This window comes from Saccostrea cucullata, unplaced genomic scaffold, assembly GCF_032062105.1.
Source record: "Saccostrea cucullata isolate Sc308-1 unplaced genomic scaffold, CSIRO_AGI_Scuc_v1 ctg1852, whole genome shotgun sequence".
In the NCBI taxonomy this organism is placed as follows: domain Eukaryota; kingdom Metazoa; phylum Mollusca; class Bivalvia; order Ostreida; family Ostreidae; genus Saccostrea; species Saccostrea cuccullata.
The window spans coordinates 131,978-155,866 of record NW_026920307.1 but is presented as its reverse complement, the minus strand read 5'-3'; the positions used below and the strand labels follow the sequence as shown (position 1 = coordinate 155,866).

General features: G+C 32.9%; 1 protein-coding gene and 1 long non-coding RNA gene across 2 annotated transcripts; one reads left to right on the top strand and one right to left on the bottom strand.

Moving 5' to 3' along the window:
* Window positions 1-1,008: 1,008 nt before the first annotated feature.
* LOC134246672 (uncharacterized) lies at window positions 1,009-3,196 on the bottom strand. The gene is made up of 3 exons (XR_009987677.1): window positions 3,111-3,196; window positions 1,330-1,503; window positions 1,009-1,091 (listed from the first exon to the last, which is right to left on the bottom strand). It is a non-coding gene; the product is annotated as an uncharacterized LOC134246672 (long non-coding RNA).
* A 7,026-nt stretch (window positions 3,197-10,222) lies between these two features.
* LOC134246699 (uncharacterized) lies at window positions 10,223-21,986 on the top strand. Its single transcript, XM_062729062.1, has 5 exons — window positions 10,223-10,249; window positions 11,278-11,332; window positions 11,763-13,412; window positions 14,300-14,371; window positions 21,676-21,986. The coding sequence occupies exons 1-5, from the start codon at window positions 10,223-10,225 to the stop codon at window positions 21,984-21,986; spliced, it is 2,115 nt and encodes a 704-aa protein (XP_062585046.1).
* Window positions 21,987-23,889: the final 1,903 nt, after the last annotated feature.

Sequence of the window (23,889 nt, the reverse complement as noted above, 5' to 3'; positions counted from 1 at the left end):
ATTAAGTACCTGGATACATGTAACTGGCTGTCCCAGAGGGTTTTATGAAGGCAGTTTTACTCATCATATTAAAGACACCAGGATGGACCACACAAGTTCCACATTTAATGCTGACATCATTTAAAGCCACCTTTACATTTTACAAATTTTGTACTAAGAAGAAAACGGAAGAAAATACAATTTCGCCAAGCTGGCCTGCAGGAAAATATTGTATCTACCGGCAACCGCAAGGAGGGGTTTTTCCCATTGGTAAAATAATGCAGAAATAGATTTACCGCTATTTCTAATTATAATTAAATTTTCAAGCAAATGTAAACAAACAATTGTAACCATTACACAATCAAATTAAATCAAAAGCTGTGGATTCAATTTTTTTATTCACAAAATACTTAAAATTTGCTGTCACAGTGGTGCATATCAATAAAAAAAAGAAGATAAAACCATTTTTTTTAGGAATACCAGAAATATGATCACTATAAATACTTTGTAACATTTCATATCTTAGGCTTCAGTGGTGGATATATACAGTATGATGAAACCATGAATCCATAGCATTCAGATATTCGCCGCATTCTTCCTAAGGTGACTTCACGGCCGACAGAGGTTCTATTTCTGTTGTCCCAGTGACTGATCTACATCATCTGGTTATCCTACCATCAAAAGAGCCGTTTATCTTATTTCTGGAACACCTCTGCTTGACAATAAGTCGCAGGTTCTAATTTTCGCAAGAGTTTTAATTTCATAAAATAATTAAAAATGAAAAAAAAAGGGTAAATAATGACATGTTTTTTTTGATATTAGCCTTTTTATCAAGTCTGTTGTTTTAGTTTATAAAAATTGTCTTTGTATTTTAAGGAATGCAAAGTTTTGATGACAATGCAGAGTCAAGATATTGTGACAAAGACATGGCCAGTCCAAGAAGACCATCCAGTGATCATGGTGTTCCACTCAATTTTTCAGAATTATGTGTCAGATTGAAATTCATCTTATGGTACACAAAAGCAATCAGGATATTCTTCTGGATCTAAGAAGTGTTTGTAAATAGGAATGAAAAAGATTTTACTCTTCCCTTGTATACTTCAGATTGGAACCTGAAAATGAGAAATGACCATGTAAATGCATTTTTTTAAATTGGTAAACAGTTCATGTTACTTGTACATGTAATATGATAAGCATGATCTGAATTTTATTATACCTTGAAATTTTTCTTTACATACTGACAGACTTTCTTAAAGTATTTTCATACACTGAAATCTGTATGTCAGATTTAAAAAATGTTGAATCAATATTTTTTTTCAGGTCCAAAGTATTGACAGAACCAAAGAATACCTGATAGTCTGCAAATGGAGTGATCATTCTGATTCATTGGATGAACCAGGCAACACTGATTATCTCAAGAAATTTTAGGCTAGAGACTCCATCTTCATTCATAAATGATTCATGTTGACATTTTCTCACGGGCTTTTGTTTCATATCTTCTTTTCACATGCAGCATCAGTTATCCTGTAGTGTCAAGAAGTTTTATATTCAAAGTAATTGATTCTGAGACTTATTTAAAATCTGTTATTAAACAAGCTGTAATAAAATCATGATAGCAAAAAGCACAGTATTATTTTACTTTGCATAGCAGAAGTCTTAATTCATGAAAAATAATAGGATTTACTTTGTCTATTTTAGACAGGTAGAGCTCTATTTTTCTTTTTTTATTAGCTGCAGAACTGTAGCTTGAAAAAAAATATTGGGGGCAAACCTGAGAGCTACAGTGCCACCAATTGAAAAAAAACTATATATATTGCGCACAAGAAATGTTTCCTGATTTATTTCTCCATGTTTTAAAACTGTCATCTCAAAATATTACTAACCATGTGTTCCTTACATATTCTTTCACTGTTTTCACAACAAAACATTCCTTATAATTGATGTTAGTAGCCCTCCTGGACCTGAAATTGAGATCATCGAAAATTTGGTCTATTTATACTACCATTTTGGTTTGCATAGTATTTCGGTCTTGCAAATGCTTCATGCAGTCGTAAACTACGAGAGTACTTGATACTAAGAAGTAAGGAAGAATTAAAACAGAAGCAAGCACAAATTTTGTATAATATATATATATATTTTCAGTGGGTGGCACTGTAGCTCTCAGGTATGTCAAAATATTTTTTTGGAGAGCTACAGTTCTGCAGTTATTCTATCTATGGAATCATCATTGTTTGAGGAAGGAGGACTAACATTTTTGGATTTCAAGTGAATCAGCTACATTTTTATATCCACAAATGCTTATTTGGATATTTTATAAGTCCACAGATTCATTTAATTATTATTTGGTTAACCTTTATAAATTATGTCCTATCCACAAAACAAATTTATATATTTATGTCTGTCCTATAAAAATGACCTCCACAGTCACATCAAAATAATTCCACAGCATTATACAATTTAAAAAAATATATAAAAATATCTAAGACAAATATAAATGTATGTGTATTATTTGACTTATCGTCAATAATTTGTAAAATATTTAGAAAAATCTTGCAGTAAAAATCAAACTCAAGATTATAACATGAAAAAATTTGTTAGGTGTAACACCTTCAGAAGACAGTTTCTGACTGGATGCTTTGGATAACAGTTTGAGATTGTGAGTGTGAATTGTTGTGATGTGTGTAACAAGCAAAATGCAAACAATACAGAAGCGTTAAACCTTTGTTTTATGTCAAATATATGAAATAGTTGGCCAGAGCACATGCTAATTGTTGATAGAATTATGATAAAAAATCTGGGGTGCTTTTACTGTATTAAATAAGGAGCGACATATAAAACATTGTATATCCTAACATAGATCATTCATATATACATTAGACTAGACAATAAAATTTTGATGTCGGTTTGGACGACAAAGGAAATATTGGGGGTCAATTTTGACTACCTCCACGTTCTAAAAATGTAAACATTTTTTAATCCAGTGATAACAGTGTAAATTTACGTAAAATAAATCAAATGAATAAAAAAATAAATAGAAAACAACATTGGTTAACAGTCAGCATTGATGAAATAAGTTGTCATGATGTAAAACAAATAGGTATGAGCAATTATTTCTCGAGATGGTTACTTACTTTGTCCGCCATTTTGAAATTGCGCAACGTCTTACAGTGAATCAACCGATGCCTGACCTCAATGTAGAGAGTGCGCGAACGGAATTGTGGGAAGGGGACCAGACTATGCACTAACGCTGTAACCTTTCTTTTAACAAAGTTTCCTAGGCAGACGTCAAAATATTTAAACCTTTCATACATGCATGCACAGGCAATCTCTGTTGTATAAAAAATGCCATGCGTAATATTTGTGTATATATTTCATATATTTTGTTAAAAGTGACATATAGGTCCGATGGTCCATCTTTTTGAACGAGGCTGTCTTAATTATATATTTGTCTACATTTTAAACGTCTAAGTCTACAATTTTATTTCACAATGAAATGGAAATATAAGGAATCACTGTCTAGTTTGAAGAGTATATGCCAGGGACATCAACAAAAGTGGGAAACATGGGATAATTTAATATATATTAATGTACATGTATACTGAATGTGAATTTTTTTGTGTTCTTTTCACCCGAGTTGGATTTCACGGAAATTTAATCAAAATTCTTGGTTTTATCTTATTTTCATAATCTCAAATTATATTTGATTAATATCAAAGCAACTAGAGTTTGGAGTTAAGTATACTCATCCCCTTCTGCTAACTTCCGAGAAACAATATCTACACGCCCCAGATATATATTTAGATATTCCACCCCCATCACTTATTGCTTTTTACTTTTGTAACGTGAAGCGGTCACCCATCCAAGGGTTAAACAGGCTCGCCTTTGCTTAACTTGCCTGAAATAGAGGGAGACTCTACCGCATCACCAGAAAAGCTAGCTCACTAGTGAGGCATTATAAGTTCCCTAAATACTGTCCGCTACACTTTTGAACAAACTGACATTTAAAATAAAATATGTCCAGAGTTTAAAATCTATGAAAAAAAAATAAACAGATTTAATTGTTGATTTCAATTTTAAAAACAAGCAAAACATGCTTGCAATCTTTTGTATGCTTCCTCAGTTGAGGTAGAAATGATATCTATTTATATTATTAGAAACCATAATTTTAAAATCTGAAATTAACATTTTGAAAGTACATGTATACAGTGCTCGAAGACGGGACTGGACGACTATTATTATGCAATATAAATAAGAAATGGCAGGTGTCAGTATTTATGCGTGGATCCGAATCCTGTAATAATTTATATACGTACACATGTGCGTATATGTATACCCCTCGGAAAACAGCCCTGAGGGTGAATCTTACAATAGATTTTCTATCCTCTGCATGTGTATAGAGTGGTTCGAACATTCTCTGTGCGCCGAAGTAAACAATGGTTGAATATATGTGCCCCTCTATCATACCTAATATATATGCGATTTCCATGCATTAGCAATATGGGATTCAAATTATTTATATAGAATAAAATGTATAAAATTTATTCTATCAAAAAGCAATGTAGCATGTTTTTACCATCTGGCACAACACAAAACATTTGATAATTGATAGTTAAATCTTTCAATTAAAAAAAAAATCATGGAAATAAAAAATAAATAAACTGATGTTTCAAGCACGTGGCATCGTTTTTCAAACGGGAAGTTAGACAATTGATTTTTATTTTTTACTTACGTGCACTGGAAAAGTTGACAAGCAAAAAAAAAAAAAAAAAACCAAAAAAAAAAAAAATTGCCTAAACTCGAAAATCCTATTGGGGGGGGGGGGGTGTTAGAGGCCACTTTTTCAGATGCCAACTTCTTTCTGTACCATTTTTTTTTTGCATACAATTCTACATTTCCCTTATATTACTTTACCGTTGTACATAGTATTAACCGGGGGGGGGGGGGGGTAACTATACTTCAATGAACATTTTCAATAGAAAAAGTAACATATGCTTGTAACGGTAAATTAATCATGAGAAAAAAAATATTAAAATGAAAATAGACCAGATTGAGCAGTTAATATACATTTGATATAAGAAAATTTAAATATTCAACAACAAAAAATAAAATAAATCTACTGCTTTTGGGTTATCATCTATTCGGACTGAACACTATGTCAAAAGTCAATTCGGCCTTTTAGTGAACACTTGGTCAAAGTCGAATGAGTGCTTTACAAGAAGACCACCTGTCTGGGATGTCATGGAAGTAAGAAGTTAACTTTATTTTAACAAGGGTTAATTCACGCAAGTTTTTAAATCAATTTGATTGATTTAGCGTGTGTGAATTACTCCATTTACATCATCCAATGTCCATTGGAATTCTGCTGTCAGTCAGTGTCTGAAGAAAGTTTGTGTACGAAACTGATGGTGATGCAAGTATTACTAGCCTATTACATATTTTCTTTAGAGAAGTGGACAGGCTTTCGCCTACATCCAGTCCACTTCTCTAAAGAGAATAGCCTATTACACTGTATTAGCATGCTATGAATTTAATTGGGGGTTATTTCTGGCAAAATGGAATCAGGGTGCTGTCATATGTGGTAGATATTACCACATAGAGACTGGAGATTTTTGGGGTGTATACATGGTCAAAAATGAAATTTTTATCACGTTTATTAGTTTACTGTCTTACCCAAGGGAGGAGGAATATGTTTTGGCATGGAATATTTTCCCCACAAGTTGCAACTTTGTCAACTGCAACTGATATCTATCAGTTAGATCATAATGACACATTGTGCCTGTCTAAGGTTAATCAAGTTCAAGTTCATTGTATATTTATGAATTAATTTAATAAAAGTCAGTCTTTGGGAATAAATTCAAAAAAATTAAGCCCCAAATGGGGGAGGGGGGTGTACTTTTATGGGGTACTCACAAGGGTGGATCTGTTCAACTGCTGCAGTGGTATGAATGTGAAATCTCTAATTTTTCTTTTTTTTAAAAACTGTATGAACCAAAAATTATCACATCAAAAACAAAGAACCAATCATACGATATGTATGGAAATACCTTATTATGGAATCTTAATTTATTTTTCTGTATCATGTGAATAATTCATACCTGGTGAGATGTTATTATAATAGTATTTGGATTAAATGATCAGGAATTTTGGTGCTCTCTGATTGGTATAGACACCATTTCCTGAGACGTACCTCGATCAGAGTGACTTCACCTCATATGTCTACATTCGGGGGGGGGGTTGGGGTATTCATGTTTTTCCTCTTAATCAACCATAGATGTGTTTACAGTTTTTTGACCAATCAGATTGCATGTTTTTAAGCATGTGTTGTGTGAATGTAAACATGTGGACACACAGTACCAAGGAGATTAAACACTTTTGATAATAAAATAAAATGGTGGAAGTATTGATTGTTTAATAATATTGTTTTCCATTTTTAGCTAGTAGTTGTTATAAGCTATTGAAGTATAACAACATGTGAAAGTTTTGTTACACTTTGCATTTTATTATGAGTGTTTTTATTTGATGTAGACAAGAACGAAAATGTCAAAAGTGTGGTAAAATTCCTGATCATTTAATAAAACGGTTATTGACTTCGGCCTCGGTCAACCAATACCTTGACCAGGTCTGTATAGTCACGAGTAGACCTCATCAAAATTCAATAATTGTATAATATATATATTACGTCAAATATGAAAGCCCTATCATATGTCATTGAAGAGTTAATTCAATGTAGCACCATTTTTTTAATTAGGTCAAACATGAAGGTAAATATCAAGGGGTCAGAAATCATAGCATGTTCAGAAATATAATGCCACAGTTAATGCACATGTATAATATGAAATCCCTATCTCTTCTAAATAAAAAGTACCATGGAGAGTTTGATTATTTTTGAAAAGTAGGTCATACTTCAAGGGTAAGGTATCATGGACAAAATCATAATTAAATACATACATGTACTAGTTCATTAAGAAAGGAATTGCCTCAGGTAATGCATGTATAATCTGAACATTTCGAAAGCCCTATCTCATCTCATTCAAAAGTTTTGACCAAGGTTTTAAGTTTTTGTATAGATGAACAGACCAACAGACTTACAGATGACAGATGAATATTAAGATACAATTAATAAACTCTTTGTATTCGCTAAAGTGGGTAGGACAAAAATCAAGAGAACCATACAGTAAAAGGGATTGACTGACCTTGACATGATGATGTATATGTTCTGGATAAAATTTTAGGGTCTTCTTTTAATTAATTAACAATAAATGAATAATTTATATTTAGAAAGTCTAAGTACCGAACAGAAAAAAAAATCAAGTTTGACGTGCATGTAGATCTATTTTAATTAAAAAAGCGATATTGATGCAATATCGCCTGACTGCACCATGCAGGATGAAAATTCAGTTTTCTTATAAGGTCATACCCAACATATTTTGTTTTGTTATATAGTTTGAACTTTATTAGGTTCTTCCCTGGAGTTTAAGAGTGAGTCTACACAAAAATGACTTTCATATATAAACTTAAATATAAATTCTAATATTAATTATTATGAACATAATTTATGTAAAACCTTAATTGATTTGTTATCCAATGTAGTTTTAATAGTCGAGCTGGTGGATGTGATCATGGTGATAAATTTCAAAAACTTACTAGTAGTAAATAAAGTACCGTAGTATATCTATGAATGCTTTTATAAAAATGTTGTCTTATTTCATCATGTTCATTGTACCTGTTTTTTGTTTGTTTTTTTTTTTGTTGCTGATATTAGAAACATACAGATGCAATTAAATTTCATTCTTATTATTATTCTAATTCATTCTAATGATTATTGCAAATTTATTTCAAACATTTAGGTAATTTTTCTTTGTGTGATATAAAGTGGTGGATCAAGGCATGTATATTTTACCGATAAATGTTTTGATAGTTGTGGTGGATTCAAGGGGCGTGGATAGATATATTTTTAGATTTTTGTAATGTGTCAAAGGAATCAATAATGATCATGTGATGATTATGGTTAATTGATTTAAAACATTTAACTTATATTTTATATGTGATCAAAATCTAATCTTATAAGTGGTGGATCCAAGGGGGTGGATGTTAATCTTTTTAAAATATTTGTGGTGGATGCAGGATCAAAGAATATTAATGATCAATGATTATGGTTAATTTATTTCAGACATTTAGCTTATATGTCATGTTTGATCATGATCTTAATTTTAAAGTGATGGGTCCAAGGGGGGAGTGGATATTAATTAATGTTATATAATAGTTGTGGTTGATCCAAGGGGAGCTTCGAGTGGATATTACTTTTAAATATTTGTGGTGGGTAAAAGAATATTAATGATTATGGCTAATTGATTTCAAACATTAAGCTTTTATGTCATGTGTGATCGAGATCTAAACTTATAAGTGGTGGATCTATGGGGAGTGGATATTAATTTTATTTTGTTTAAATATTTGTTGTGGATCAAAGGATATACTGTAAATCATTATGGCTAATTGATTTCAACATTAATCTTATATGTCATATGTGATCAAAATATAAACTTGTAAGTGGTGGATCCATGGGGAGTGGATATTAATTTTATTTTGTTTAAATTGTGGTGGATCAAAGAATATTAATGATTATGGCTCATATTGAGTTCAAACATTAGGCTCATAATTGTCATGTGTGATCGAGATCTAAACTTTTCAGTGGTGGATCCATGGGGAGTGTATAATAATTTTATTTTGTTTAAGTTTTTGTTGTGGATCAAAGGATATAAATGATTATGGGTAATTGATTTCAACATTAAGCTTACATATCATGTGTGATCAAGATCTAAAGTTATAAGTGGCGGATCCATGGGGAGTGGATATTTATTTTATTTTGTTTGAATTGTGGTGGATCAATTAAGGATATTATTAATTGAGTTTAAACATTAAGCTCATATGTCATGTGTGACAAAGATCTAAACTTGTAATTGGTGGATCCATGGGGAGAATATTAAACCCCACTGGGTTTTTGTGGGTTTTTTCATGGGGTAATTTTATGTACATGTTTCCTCATAGGGGTTTTTATTTTCGACACTAAATATCTCAAACACCGGCAGAAAATGTTGCATTTTAGCTCACCTCGACGAAGTCGAGATGAGCTTGCTATACCCCCGGCGTTTTAGCAGGTTAAAGTTTTAGGAGCAAGTCCATTCCCAAGTAAATAAGCCCTAGCTGAACCAAACTTGCATGGATGATGCATCTAGGGATGTACACTACCAGACTTGCTTCGGATGCTGGATCTGACCTATACTTTCTAGACAAGTGACCAGGTTAAAGTTTTTGGAGCAGGTTAAAGTTTTTGGAGCAGGTCCATTCCCAAGAGGAAGCCCAACTAAGACCAAACTTGCATGAATGATGCATCTAATGGACAAAGACTTGCTTCAGATGCTGTCTGACCTACATTTTCAGGTTGAGTGACCAGGTTAAAGTTTTTGGAGCAGTTCTATTCCCAAGGAACTATAAGACCTACCTGGACCAAACTTGCATGGATAATGCATCTAGGGATGGACACTACAGACTGCTTCATGCTGGATCTGACCTTCATTTATGTATCTAGGGATGGACACTACCAGCCTTGCTTCCGATGCTGGATCTGACCTTCATTTTTCATTCCCAAGTAACTGTAAGCCCTAGCTAAACCAAACTTGCATGGATGATGTATCTTAGGATGGACACTACCAGGCTTGCTTCAGATGCTGGATCTGACCTACATTTTCATTCCCAAGTAACTATAAGCCCTAGTTAAACCAAACTTGCATCGATGATGTATCTTAGGATGGACACTATCAGACTTGCTTGGGATGCTGGATCTGACCTATATTTTCCATACAAGAGACCAAGTTAAAGTTTTGGTAACAGATCAATCCGAATGAACTTGAAGTCTTTGATATCTGCAGTTTTAACACTAAATGTGTATATGCCATGTAGAGGGTTAAGCACAACTTGCAAGAATATTGTTGTTGGGATGAATACTTAATATTAAGAAAATATGATGTAGGATTTGCATTACTTAAACTGATAACATTCGTCGAGGTGAGCGTCGTAATCTTTGATTACCTATGTTTTTATGCCCCCCTTCGAAGAAGGGAGGGCATATTGCTATTGAGTTAAATCAAAGGGAATTAACTGTCCGTCAAAGGTCGGTAGGTAATTAATTAGGACATCGTCCATTTAGTTTCCGTTCATTTTCTTTACAACCGCTGCATATACTGACATGAAATTTGGTATACAGGTTTATCAGGTAAATATCTAGGTCAAATTCTGTTGGGGTACGATCACACCCTTTTTGACAGAGTTATGCCCCTTGGACTTAGAAAAATTCCATTTATTTGCAGTTTCCGTTCATTTTCTTTGCAGAGGTTGCACAAATTGAAATGAAATTTAGTATACAGATGTTTCAGCTGAATATCTAGGTCAAGTTCTGTTTTGGGTACAGTCGCACAAATTTTTTTAGAGTTATGCCCTTTGGACTTATGAAAATTCCACTTATTTGCCGTTTCCATTCATTTTCTTTGCAGAGGTTGCACATATTCAAATGAAATTTAGTAACCAGACAGATTTTTTAGATTTAATTTTTATTGAGTTAAATCAAAGGGAATTAACTCGTCAAAGGCAGGAAAGGGTAATTAATTAGGACATGTCCCACTCTTACATTCTTAAACTAAAAGAAGAAAATGAGTTCTAAATACACTGATTATTAAGCCTATACATATCTATGTTGCATTCAATTCCATTGAATCTGAGGCTAAATATGGATCGGATACCTTAAGGTATTAAAGTTAAAATTTGTGAAAATGCAAGGATGTGTCAATCAAACCCGCCAAAAAAATAAAAATTTTAATAACTTTTCAATGAAATAAAAATTTTCATTAATTTTTGTGTGAAATGCTATTAAAATATATGTCATAATATCATAGAAAAAATATTAACTTCAAATCTGTGTCCAAGTGCCTTTATGAAAAATCCAAAATTTCTAGGACTCCTACATATAAATCAGACCTATCTTTTGTTTCAAAATTTGACACCCAAAAAACAACTAAGAGGCGAGTATATACTGTAACTGGAAGAGAAAACACTTAATATGAAAACAAACTGTAAATTGGAACAAATCTTTAAAAAAAAAAAAAACTAGTGAAACGATAAATAATTATATTAATAAGAAATCATGTTAAAAAGAAAGCATTTTCAGGTTGTTGAAATTTGTAGGAAGATGTGAAAGTCCCTTTTTCTGTAGCTATATATACATTTATTCAATTTCTTTCATTAAAGGAATCAAGTTCTGGAAATACATTGCCAGTAGAGGATAAAACTACTGAATCAACAGGTATGTCATACATGTTGGTTTTTGAGTTTATTTGCACATGTAGTTGCACATGAGGAATGGCTCATTGAATACTTATTCAACCTTTGTATAATTTCCAGTCTTATTCTTCATTTAAAAGTCTCCAGACTGTCATGGGATTGGAGGCCTTGAATAAAGGATACATTGTTCATTCATATTGTTGTTAGTCTGTGCTGAGATTTATACAAAAGACATTGTCTAATTTAGATTGAGATTTAAGAACATGTGCAGTGAACCTAATCTACTGAAATTTTTAAATGTTTTGGGTACTTATAAGCTAAGAATCATCAAACTCAGTCTGTCATTGATGCATTTTTTGTCCTCAGAATGTGTTAAATAAAAAGAAGGTCGTTAAATATCACTTTGTATACTATTTAATCTCTCTTATGCCATTTTTGTATATGTTTTTCAGTTCAAAAGAGTAACACTAACAAGAAATCAAGACCAAGCAGACCATGTCCTTTTTGTGGGACTTTTGCCTCAAGACTGACTGAGCATATAAAAAGAAAGCATAAGACTGAAGAAAGCGTCAGAGTTGCACTAGAACTACCAAAGGAACTAAAGGACAGAGAATTCCAACGATTTAAGAGAGAAGGAATTTTTAAATTTAATTCAGATATCCTGATGGATGATAATCCAGATTATAACAATCTTTTAAATGAACGAAAACAAGGTAGTGAAACTTTAGCTATGTGCTCTCTCTGTAAGGGATTTTTCAGCAAGAAGATTATTTGCAGACACAAGATAAAATGTGTTGCAGCAGAAAACACAGCTGACTATCCCTCCACTTGCAGTGTTAGGCTTTTGAGATCAAATCCAGCTTTTTCTAATTCCTATAGACAGGAAATACTAGAGTGCTTCCAAAACACTAAGATTGGGACACTGATCAGGTCTGATGAATGGATTCAAAGATATGGGTATTTTTCTTACAAAAATTTTGAGGGATCCGAAAAGAAAATGGAAAAGAGAGCATCACTGATGGCCAACCTGAGGCGACTGGCTCATCTCTACCTAGAATTTAAGAAAGTTTTAGCTACAGTCGATCCGCCCATTACCTCTGAATCATGCAGTGAAATGTTCAATCGGGATGCTGTTGAACTCGTTCAAGATGCCATTATTAATATGACTACAAGGGATGATAATACTGTTAAGGATGCATTAAAAAAAAACATGAGATACCTCATACAAGATGTTTGTAAGGTAATGAGAGCGAATTACCTCCTTTCAAAAGAAGATGACAAAGCTGATGAGATGAGCAAATTCCTCACAATTATGCAAACTGTTTGGCCTTCATTCTTTGCTGCATCTGAGGAAGCATGCTTAAAGAAAAGACAGTCTCATTTGAGAAGGCCGGAGAGATTACTTCTTGAGGAGGATCTTGCAAAACTTAGGGATTATAGCAAAGAAGCAATGGAGCAGTTGGCATCTGATGTATATGAGATCATGGAATATAATAAATATAGCCAGCTGAGAGATGCTGTTGTGTGCAGATTGACATTGTTCAATGCACGGAGGGGAGGGGAACCTAGTCGTTTGACACTGAAAGAATGGAATGATGCTCTTAGTGAAGCCTGGATAGATTCCGGTAAAGTTCAATTGATTGAAGATGCGATTGAAAAAAAGCTTTTATGTGAAACCAAAATAGCATATATACATGCATCGAAAGTGGCCAAGCTTGTGCCCCTTTTAATTCCCAAGGACTGCTGGAAAGCAATGTCAATTCTTACTGATGTGGATGTACGCAGAGGAGCTGATATCAATGTAAAGAATAAATTTGCATTTCCAAATACAAAGCACTCACTGAATCATGCAACTGGATGGACTTGTGTAAGCAAAATGTGCAAAAAGGCTGGATTAGAACGTAGTATCAATGCAACAGACATGAGGCACTATGTTTCAACAGTATATTCTCTGCTGGATGCATCACCCCTTGACAGGGAAATGTTTTTCAAACATCTTGGACATTCCAAAAATATTAACGAAAATGTCTACCAATGTCCACCCGCTTTGAAAACCATAACGACCGTTGGGAAATTTTTTAATTCTTTAGAAGGGAATATTGGTAAGTGGATGAATGTATTTTCTTATCATTTACCCGGTAGAATGTTTATCTCTTAAGCTTGTGTCAGTAAAAAGTAATATTGATATACACTGTATAATAAAAAATTGTTTATTTTTACCTCTTCTCACCAGGGACCAGAAAAGCTTATGTGATAGTAAAGTGTCTTCCATCTATCAGTCTGTCTGTCAAGCTATAATGCAACCAATTGCTGATTATTTGCTTATATTTACATTTGCCATTGTCTTTCCTTATATGACAATACTAAAAAAATGAAATTCAATTTTCGATGACATGCAGTTGGTCACATGATCAGACTTTCTTGCGTATGGAAAACAAACTGCACATGCAATTTGGAAAGTTCCGACTGTGACGTCACATAACGTCATAGCAACGTTACGTTGCATTTCAAAATCTAAGTCTAAATAATGCCTATATTTGTTTGTAAAATGAATGAAAACGTAAAATATAAATATAAGAAATAAGATATCATTTTTAGAGTTTCATTGGGGTATGACATGAAGTCGGTACATGATCAAATCTACTATAACGCCCTTCAGGTGCTATAGAATTTGATCACGTGACCGACTTCATGTCATACCCCAATGCAGCTCTAAAAATGATATCTTATTTCTTAAACAACGCAAGAGATGTTTGTTTATACAAAGTTATAAGAAATGGAAAAATAATAAAATTTGTTAATTGGCATCTACTCTGAAAAACCTAGTGGGGGGTATTTGTCTCTATTGGGCAGTTCTAGTTGCTTTGTAAAGTTTCAAGTCCCAACTGCTACTTTTAAAGGTTTTCTCTTCCTTTGGTATTTTTGAATTACTATATCAGTTATTTTTGTGGTATATCTGAATTATCAACCAATCTGTTATTTATGTCAGAAACAGAAGGCTGTAGTGATGATGGTTATGATGATTCTGCAGAAAATGAAATTGGCTCATGCTTCCAAGATGGTAAGTTTATGGGATTTATAAAGAAGATTATTCAATCTCTCTACAAGGAGGTTATATGATGCGGCGGGGCATTCATGTCCTATGGACATATTTTTTGTTGTTTCAATCACTTGCTATTCAGTAATTTACCTCGTTTTCAAAAAAGTTCATATGTAGAGCATGTTCTTGCATATTGAATCAGCTGAGATATATAATCCATCTCCAGGTGATGAAGGTATATTGCTGCATCAGTAAGAGAGTTGATGATAGAAAAGTTATTAATCACATTTGTCGTATAGCTTGGTTGTTACATTACCATTAACGTCTTTTTTTTTAAGTGAAATATCTAGTTCATATGAAACAGATGTGTCAGACTCTGTGGAATATTTTATTTCAAGCTGAGCAATTTAACTGATGTTAAAGGATTTTTTCAGTATTTATATCAATTTTTAATCGAACTTTAAATCTATTTTCTTAAGTTTAGATCATTGTTAAGTTCATGAGCACAAAGAAGTTTTTATTTTATTAAAATATTTACCAGAAAACTTGTATCACTGAAATCTGGACATTTTTTGAGAATGACCCAGTCTATACACTTGACAAAAACAGCAAAGGCCTAAGAAGAGCAAAGAATTGCAAGAGCATAAAACAGTTTTATATGCTATTTTTCTAAATATTAGTTGTCTTGTTGTTCAAATTCACATTCGGGGATGAAGTTCAATTTCTAGAGAAGTCTAGAAAACTTTTTTTTTTGAAAAAACAAATTGAAGAAGGGCTAAAAATTGTTAAGAGGGCTTCTGGGCCCCTAAGATTTATGAATTTACAAAATACCTAAGAAGATGGTAATTTGAATTGAATGAAATGAACACTCTTTATATCAAATGAATATATGGAGATAATTTGGATTTTTAGTTGTAGTATAATTTTTCACGGTATTTGAAAACCATATACTTGGCTTATTTCTATAATGGCACTCATTCCTTACCTACTATTAAGGATTTATATATGAGCGCAAGTGAGAACATAAACGGTTTTAAGTATAAATATGAAATTATAAATTCTTTAAATTATATGTAAATTTCATGCATGTTCTCGACTGCGCTCATGGTCAAATTTCAAAAATGTTTGTTTTCGAGAGCTGATTTTGGCATCGGGATCGGAATACACATTTAGTTGTTGCTTAGAAGATGTAAACAGACGATGATATGCAGGCTGATTAACACGCCTTCAAAGGTAAATGATTCCATAAAAAATAAAATATATCAATTTATTATAGAAGAACCTTTAATTATGTTTGATGTTTGTTTAAAAAATATTTTAAATGTGATTTAGAACCGTAATACTCTTGACAGCTCTAGGATGTTGAGAGTGTTACAGTGTATGTCGGTCTACGCTGAACATAACATTGTGGTTTTTTTTTTTCAAAGTGCGCATGTGTTGTTTCCGATAGTATAACGAAAATATTACGTCTCTTATTAATTTCCAATTAACTTGTATGAAGTTAATATTACTTTTTTATCTTTGGTAAGAGATAAAACTTTCATCATATATGCATTTCTTGCTACAGAGTTCGTTGAATGAAAACTTTCCAATAGTTCGATAAGTATGGTGGGTCACTAGGGTGTAAATCAACTGGGTCCTATGGTATACATTAGGGTGTAAACCATTCCAAAATAAAATATATATATACACAGTTAAAAAAAAAATAAGAATAAGTTAAGTATTCGATTTATCTTATATAATCCTGTATCTTCTTTCAGACATATGTCCAGTTTTTACAGCAACAATTTGCACACAGAATTATTACATTTATGGCTTATGAAATAAGGACATTAAGGTAAGCATATTGTGTTCCAATATACAAAAAATATCTTTCTTTGTTTCCTGTATAAAAAAGCATATTCCAATTAATTTTAATATCAAATTGTAACGGGGGTGGTTATTTTCAAATTAAAAAACATCCTAAGATTAAATTTAAATATACACATAGAAATGTGGTTTTATATTATAACTGAAAGAGGGTGTGATCGACTGTTAACTTTTTTATACAAAAAAAATAAAAGCATTAACATAGAATTTAAATTTCCTAAAACAAAAGAAGGGGGTGGCTGGCCCTTCAAATGACATTTTAAAGGAATGATTTATCTAAAAGTAAGATTTAGGTTTGGAGGAGGTTAAAGAAGAGTCTGACACACATAGTATTAGCACTCCCCTTTGACCTATTCCCAGTTTGACTGAACAGTGACAGTGTGTAGTAGCCTTCAATGAATAGTCCAGTAGATAGTTTAATAGTCCTCGTCAGTCTGGATATACACATGAACATATGCTATAAATGATTTGCTTGTCACATTATAAAATCCTAATAATTTCATTTAGAGCACTCACAGGTAAATGTTTAACAACATCTTCTCCAGGATATCAGTTTAGCTGTAAGTTTATTTGTTGTCTCTCTCCACAAGATTATAAATAAATCTGCACTACAAGCATGTCAAAGAGATATTTCAGAATTAAGGGGGGATATGATAAATAATGATAGCAATGATGAAAAACTGATTTTTTTTTTCATTTTTAGCAATTATTTCTTTTTGGGACAATGGTAAAATCAATTATCTGCTGTTTTTGTGAGATTTTAGCGCTGCCAGATAGGGAATAGTAGACACTGTTTTACGGGTTTTTTTTGAACATATACCTTACCAAAGAATTGCAGCGTGTAATTACTATAGGATGTCTGGCTCACATGCTGCAAAGATTTACAGACCCTAAACCGTGCTACTACACCACTTGAAGGTCGGTTCGGTCCTTTGTGCACGGAACGGTACGCTTTGTGAACGGAACGGTTCGTTTTGTGAACGGTACGGTACGCTTTGTGCTCGGAACGGTTCGCTTTGTGAACGGTACGGTACGCTTTGTGCATGGTACGGTTCGCTTTGTGCACGGAACGGTACGCTTTGTGGACGGTACGATTCGCTGAATGCACGAAACGGTACGCTTTGTGGACGGAACGGTTCTTTTTGAGAACGGTACGCTTTGAGAAACGGTATGCAAATGAAGTGGGCGGAGCCTGTTAGTTTTAATTCTTGATTGGCTGCTAAAAATTTATTCATTTTAAATATTTTGAAGTACTTAATGCATGTATATAATTATATTTCAGCTATTAACAAATTAATTTCTCGGTTTCAATTTAAACATTTTACACTACAGCGGTGATGGAGGAAAAATGAAAAAAAAAAATGAAAGGAAGAAAAAACATCATCCCACCGATGTCTTTGGCATTATGTATATATATATGTATTACTATATATAGAGTTCGTAAATATTTCCGTTTTTAAATTTTTATATGCTGACCCTTCATTTGAAAAAGGAAAACAATTAAATGAAATATTTTTTCACTTTAAAATAAAGTTGTAACATAATTAAAAGGAATCAATATATACCGGGTATATACTTGTTCTATACATATATAACGCTAAGCACATAGATTGTAGATCTATCGCTTAAACGTTTCCTTCAGAAGAGAAATATCAGTAAACAAAATAAATACAAAAATCAACAGCAGACACAACGAAATTAATACAATAACTTCCGAGCGCTTTCTCGAAACAAGAAACATTTTTTCACAGACAGGTATTTATGTTTTCAATAATCCTTTCAGTGTATTAAGTAATTATTTTTAGAATTTTTTTTTATTTTTTTAAAGTTATTCTATTCTTGTTAAGTCTGTAAAAACAATGTCGCGAGAGAGAGAGGGGAAAGATGAAAACCCCTTTAAATACATGTACTTTTCTGAAAAAAAAAAAAATAATAACTTGTATTTATTCTCATTCTTCGTTTTATTTACATCGCCAAAGTCACTATTAAATCAACCCATTTACAACTATTGTGCAATGAATAATCCGTTTCTGTACATGCATGTTGCCCGGCATCACTTGTCAATCAAATTGGCATGACGCTAGGTACCCAAAAGCTGGTACGCAGGAAAATTTCTCCTGTGATTTGAAAATTTTTTTCGTCAGTTCATAGTTCACACCTGTTAAAAAAAAATATTGGGTCACTACCGGAGAGACGGGGGGGGGGGGGGGGGGTTTAAACACCTTTCAAATTACCGGTATTTAGTTCCGACCACATCAAGTGTATTAAATCGCTCAACAGACATCCAGCAAACTGATCTTCCAGGTTTCACCACAACACTAACAAATTTACCCCTTTTAAAATCCCTTGTCATACAAAAATGAATACCTTACCCTGAATAATGTTTTTTTTTTAACAAAAGCACAATTTAAAGTTGTATAAGTATCGCCTTCTAGGGGGGGGGGGGGGGGGGGTAACAAACATAATATGGCTTAAAAGAGGATTGATATACATTTTTTTAATTTCATTTTATTTAGTAAATTATCTTTTTTCAGACACTTATAAAAATGTTTCCTGTAGATTATGATTGATTTTAAATTACAACAAGTTATTTTGAGATTTTTAAAAGAACTTTTAACCAGCTAATTCTTTTGTTTTAGAAAGGGGATGGAGGTACAGTGTAACAAACCTTATAAATCTTATTTTTTCGCAAACTGTTATTTTTTTCATTTTTCCTGAGAAGTATTTCAGAATAAATAATTTTTCTGCAGTTTGCACATTTTATTTGCAAGAAATTGGCTGGGTTTTTTTTGTATGCAGCGTGAAAGTCGATCACAATTTTCTTAGTAAAGATTATTATCTCTGTCTGTTCAGTAGAATTCTTCATGTTTACCGATGAAATTTTAATCCATATTTTACATGATTACAGTTTTTCAGTGCAAGTATAACTGCACCAATGATTCGCCTATGTAAGAATCTTAACAGAATTAATGTGAGAGTCTAATACGGATTTTTTTTAAATTTGACAGTTTATATATATTTTAAAATTCTTACAAAATAATTCATTAGTAAAATCACGCATCTGAATGTACTACATATGAAGCAATTACAAAAAAACGATCTTGTCTCCGAAAAGATTTAAATTAATAATTTAAATGAGCAGAATTAAAATCAAAAGTAGAGACAACCGGGAAATTTAAATTTATGAAAGTGTGTTCTTTTAGTGGTATTATAGTCAATTGAATTTTTTTTTTATTTCAAATACAATTATAGGATTATGAAACATGAATTAATGTACATGTATACATTTAAGGCGGGTTTTTTTCCCCCGGGCACGAGCACAATTATATTAAATTTTTGGGGGCATCTTATAATATTATTTAAATATCTGTATTGTTCAATTACGAATATTTAAATACAGCCAATATTTCAAAAGAAAATTGATTTAATTTGCTAAAATTTGTAGAATAAAAAGAAAGTTTCAAAGACGCCGACATTGTTCGAGGTCCACTGTGCCCCGTACGTGTTTTGGGGAAAAAAACCGGGCCGTACTGTACCTTTGACCACAAACACAACCAGTTGATTTAATTTATATCAAATAAGGAATCGTCTCACACTCTGTCTAGTTGTTTTGCAGTTGTAGTTTGCTTCGAGTAGTTTCCTTACTTTTGAAGTTGAAGATCCAGACGCTTGATGCATGATAATAGTGTTTCGAACAGGCAGACACAACCTCCGTCCCCTTTCACAGGGCCGTAGCGAAAATAAACCAAAATGACTTATTTTGGTCATTATACGATTAAAAATCATGGGGGGCGTGGTTTGCATAATTAACCAAAGAACGGTACGGTTGTTTCTTGCACGGAACGGTACGCTTTGTGGACGGTAGGTACGCTTTGTTCACGGAACGGTACGCTTTGTGGACGGTAGGGTACGTTTTGTGCACGGAACGGTTCGCTTTGTGCATGGAACGGTACGCTTTGTGCACGGAACAGTTCGCTTTGTGGACGGTACGGTATGCTTTGTGCACGGTACGGTACGCTTTCTGCACAACGGTACGGTTCGTTTCTGAGGTGTAGTAGCACTGTTTGGGGGTCTGAAAAGAAACAAGGTCAACTCTTTCTACGAGAAGTCGAACCATGCAAATTACCATGCTAGAGGATAATGAGGATGATCTTTCTAAAATTTTCTTCCCCAAATTTTATCAAACTGCACATCAAATCAGCACCAAAGACTCATCGCTACTGTATTGTCTGCAAAAAAGAAGCAAATCATCGCCATCGATTATAAAGTCACTTCAGACAAAACCCCAAGTATTTGTTGAAAAGGGAATTTTCATTTCACAGAAAAATCGTTGTTGCAAAAAGCACATGAATGATAAATACTTCACATCAGCAGCATTGAAAAATGCAGTCATCAAAGGATTTTGAATTTTTTTCACGCACAGATATACTGGATCTTTTAGTAATCTTAGGCAAGAATGAAACAAATCTACCCATTTGAACTTTATGTGTCATCTCTATTGACAGAAGATAACTATAAGGATCTAACTGGGGGCAAAAAAAAACTTCAATGCATGGTTAGTATTTGTCAACCGTGAGAAATACTGGAAACAATCAGTCAGGACATGCCTTGGTGTATTTCTTATGAAATTAAGGGTTGGATTGGCGAATAAAATTCTGGCCACAATATTTGGATTAAAGACAACTATGTTCAAAGAATTACACATGCAGTGAGGAGAACGCTCATGGAAACATTTGTTCCGCACACAGTGGGTTTTCAACATATCAACCATGATGACATGGCCACCAGTCATACCACTCCAATAGCTCAGAAGTTGTTTACAACCCAGCCAGGCCAAGCTGTTGTAGTCCTTGACGGAACATACATCTTTATTCAGAAAGTCAAAACTATCGATTTCAGAGAATGTCCTTCAGTATGCACAAGCATAGACCGTTGGTCAAACCCATGGGCATTTTGGAACAGATGGATATATATTATCAGTATTAGGACCAACTTCCAGATGGCCATAACAATGATGCAGCAATCACAAAGCATGCCATTACAAACAACGTGGAAAACATGTCATCTTGGTTTCAAAAAGATGACGTCTTCCTTGTTGACAGAGGATTTAAGGATGCTGTGAAGTTTTTAGGGAAAAGTGGTTACATGGTAAAAATGCCCATCTGTTCCCAAAAGGGTTGAAACAACTTTCCACCAAAAATGCTAATCTCACACGCCTTGTAACAAAATGCCGATGGGTTGTGGAGAGTACAAATGCTAGGATCAAACACTTTCTTTTTTTTTATAAGATTGTACCCCAAAACATATTCCAAGCATTGGAACCTTGTAAAAATTATGTGTGGATTGCTGAACAAATATAACTGGGCATTTAAATTTACCAGCCAGAAGATGATAAAATAGCAGAGAAGATGTTACAACGTTCACTTATGGAAAATCATTGAAACTGTTTGTTGAAGAAAACAATTTGGCTAGACGAAGATCTGCATATAGAAAACTCGATGGAGAATCATTACAGGACTTTCCAAGACTATCTCTAGATATTTTGAGATCCATTACCCTTGGAGTCTATCAAATCAAGCAAGCACCGAACTATGCACGGGAGCATATATCAGAAGAAGGAAATTTTGATTTGTTGGTCTGCAAAGAGAGTGAATCGCTATTGCAGGTTAAGATCCAGTCAAGACATACAAAGGCTGCAGTTCACACTCTCTGGATTGACTACTCTTGTGGAACTGATCTCCCTATTAAAAGGTGGTACTGCACTTGAAAGTTGGAGCCAGAATGGTCGGGTGCTGCGCTCATGTAGCCAGTGTCTTATGGATTTTGGGATAGAGTGACACGACAAAGTTTAGAAACTATCTCATTGTCCTCAACAGAAAAAGTCTTACATTGCAGAGAACATGAAACTTAACATAATTGTGTAGATGCATGTACCTGGTATAGAAAGAATCTCTCTTGTTTATTGAATATAACCATTGTTGTAACTTAAACTCATTTTAAAAATCTTTCTAGCCTCTTGAGATCTACATTGAGGGACATTGTGATTAATCATGAATGTAACTGATTTCACTTTTTTTTAGGTTTTTAAAAAACATGTTTAAAATATGTAAAATCACAAAGTAAATTTTTCTGTATCAAAATATTTGAGCATACACACCTGTGAACTCTATATACTTTGAGTGTATAATGTATAAGTATACAATAGAATGTGATCAGTCACTCTACATACTTCGAGTGTATAATGTATAAATATACAATAGAATGTGAGCAGTCACTCACATACTTTGAGTGTATAATGTATAAGTATACAATAGAATGTGAATAGTCACTCTACATACTTTGAGTGTATAATGTATAAGTATAAAAAAGAATGTGAACTCTACATACTTTGAGTGTATAATGTATAAGTTACAATAGAATGTGAACAGTCACTCTACATACTTTGAGTGTATAATTTATAAGTATAAAATAGAATGTGAACTCTACATACTTTGAGTCTATAATGTATAAGTATACAATAGAATATGAAAAGTACTTACATATTTTTTAGTGTATAATTTATAAGTATGAAATAGAATGTGAACTCTACATACTTTGAGTCTATAATGTATAAGTATGCAATAGAATGTGAACAGTCGCTCTACATACTTTAGTTATAATGTATAAGTATAAAAATAGAATGTGAACAGTCACTCTACATACTTTGAGTTTATAATGTATAATTATAAAATAGAATGTGAACAGTCACTCTACATACTTTGAGTCTATAATGTATAAGTATACAACAGAATGTGAGCAGTAACTCGACATACTTTGAGTGTATAACGTATAAGTATACAATAGAATGTGAACTCTACAAATTTGAGTGTTTAATGTATATAAGCATACAACAGAATGTGAGCAGTCACTCTACATACTATGAATGTATAATGTATAAGTATACAATAGAATGTGAGCAGTAACTAATACTTTGAGTGTATAATGTATAAGTATACAATAGAATGTGAACTCTACATACTTTGAGTGTATAATTTATAAGTATAAAATAGAATGTGAACTCTACATACTTTGAGTCTATAATGTATAAGTATACAATAGAATATGAACAGTCACTCTACATACTTTGAGTGTATAATTTATAAGTATGAAATAGAATGTGAACTCTACATACTTTGAGTCTATAATGTATAAGTATGCAATAGAATGTGAACAGTCGCTCTACAAACTTTGAGTCTATAATGTATAAGTATAAAAATAGAATGTGAACAGTCACTCTACATACTTTGAGTTTATAATGTATAATTAAAGAATCAAATGTGAACAGTCACTCTACATACTTTGAGTCTATAATGTATAAGTATACAACAGAATGTGAGCAGTAACTCGACATACTTTGAGTGTATAACGTATAAGTATACAATAGAATGTGAACTCTACATACTTTGAGTGTTTAATGTATATAAGCATACAACAGAATGTGAGCAGTCACTCTACATACTATGATTGTATAATGTATAAGTATACAATAGAATGTGAGCAGTAACTCGACATACTTTGAGTGTATAATGTATAAGTATACAATAGAATGTGAACTCTACATACTTTGAGTGTATAATGTATAAGTATACAATAGAATATGAACAGTCATTATACATACTTTGAGTGTATAA

Bases quoted from the DNA above. Each gene is read 5' to 3' on its own strand.
- LOC134246699 (XM_062729062.1), top strand. From the start codon at position 10,223: ATGAAATTTGGTATACAGGTTTATCAG. The intron at 11,333-11,762 runs GTATGTCATACA...TATGTTTTTCAG, and splicing joins TAAAACTACTGAATCAACAG to TTCAAAAGAGTAACACTAAC. The intron at 14,372-21,675 runs GTAAGTTTATGG...TGTTTGTTGAAG, and splicing joins TGGCTCATGCTTCCAAGATG to AAAACAATTTGGCTAGACGA.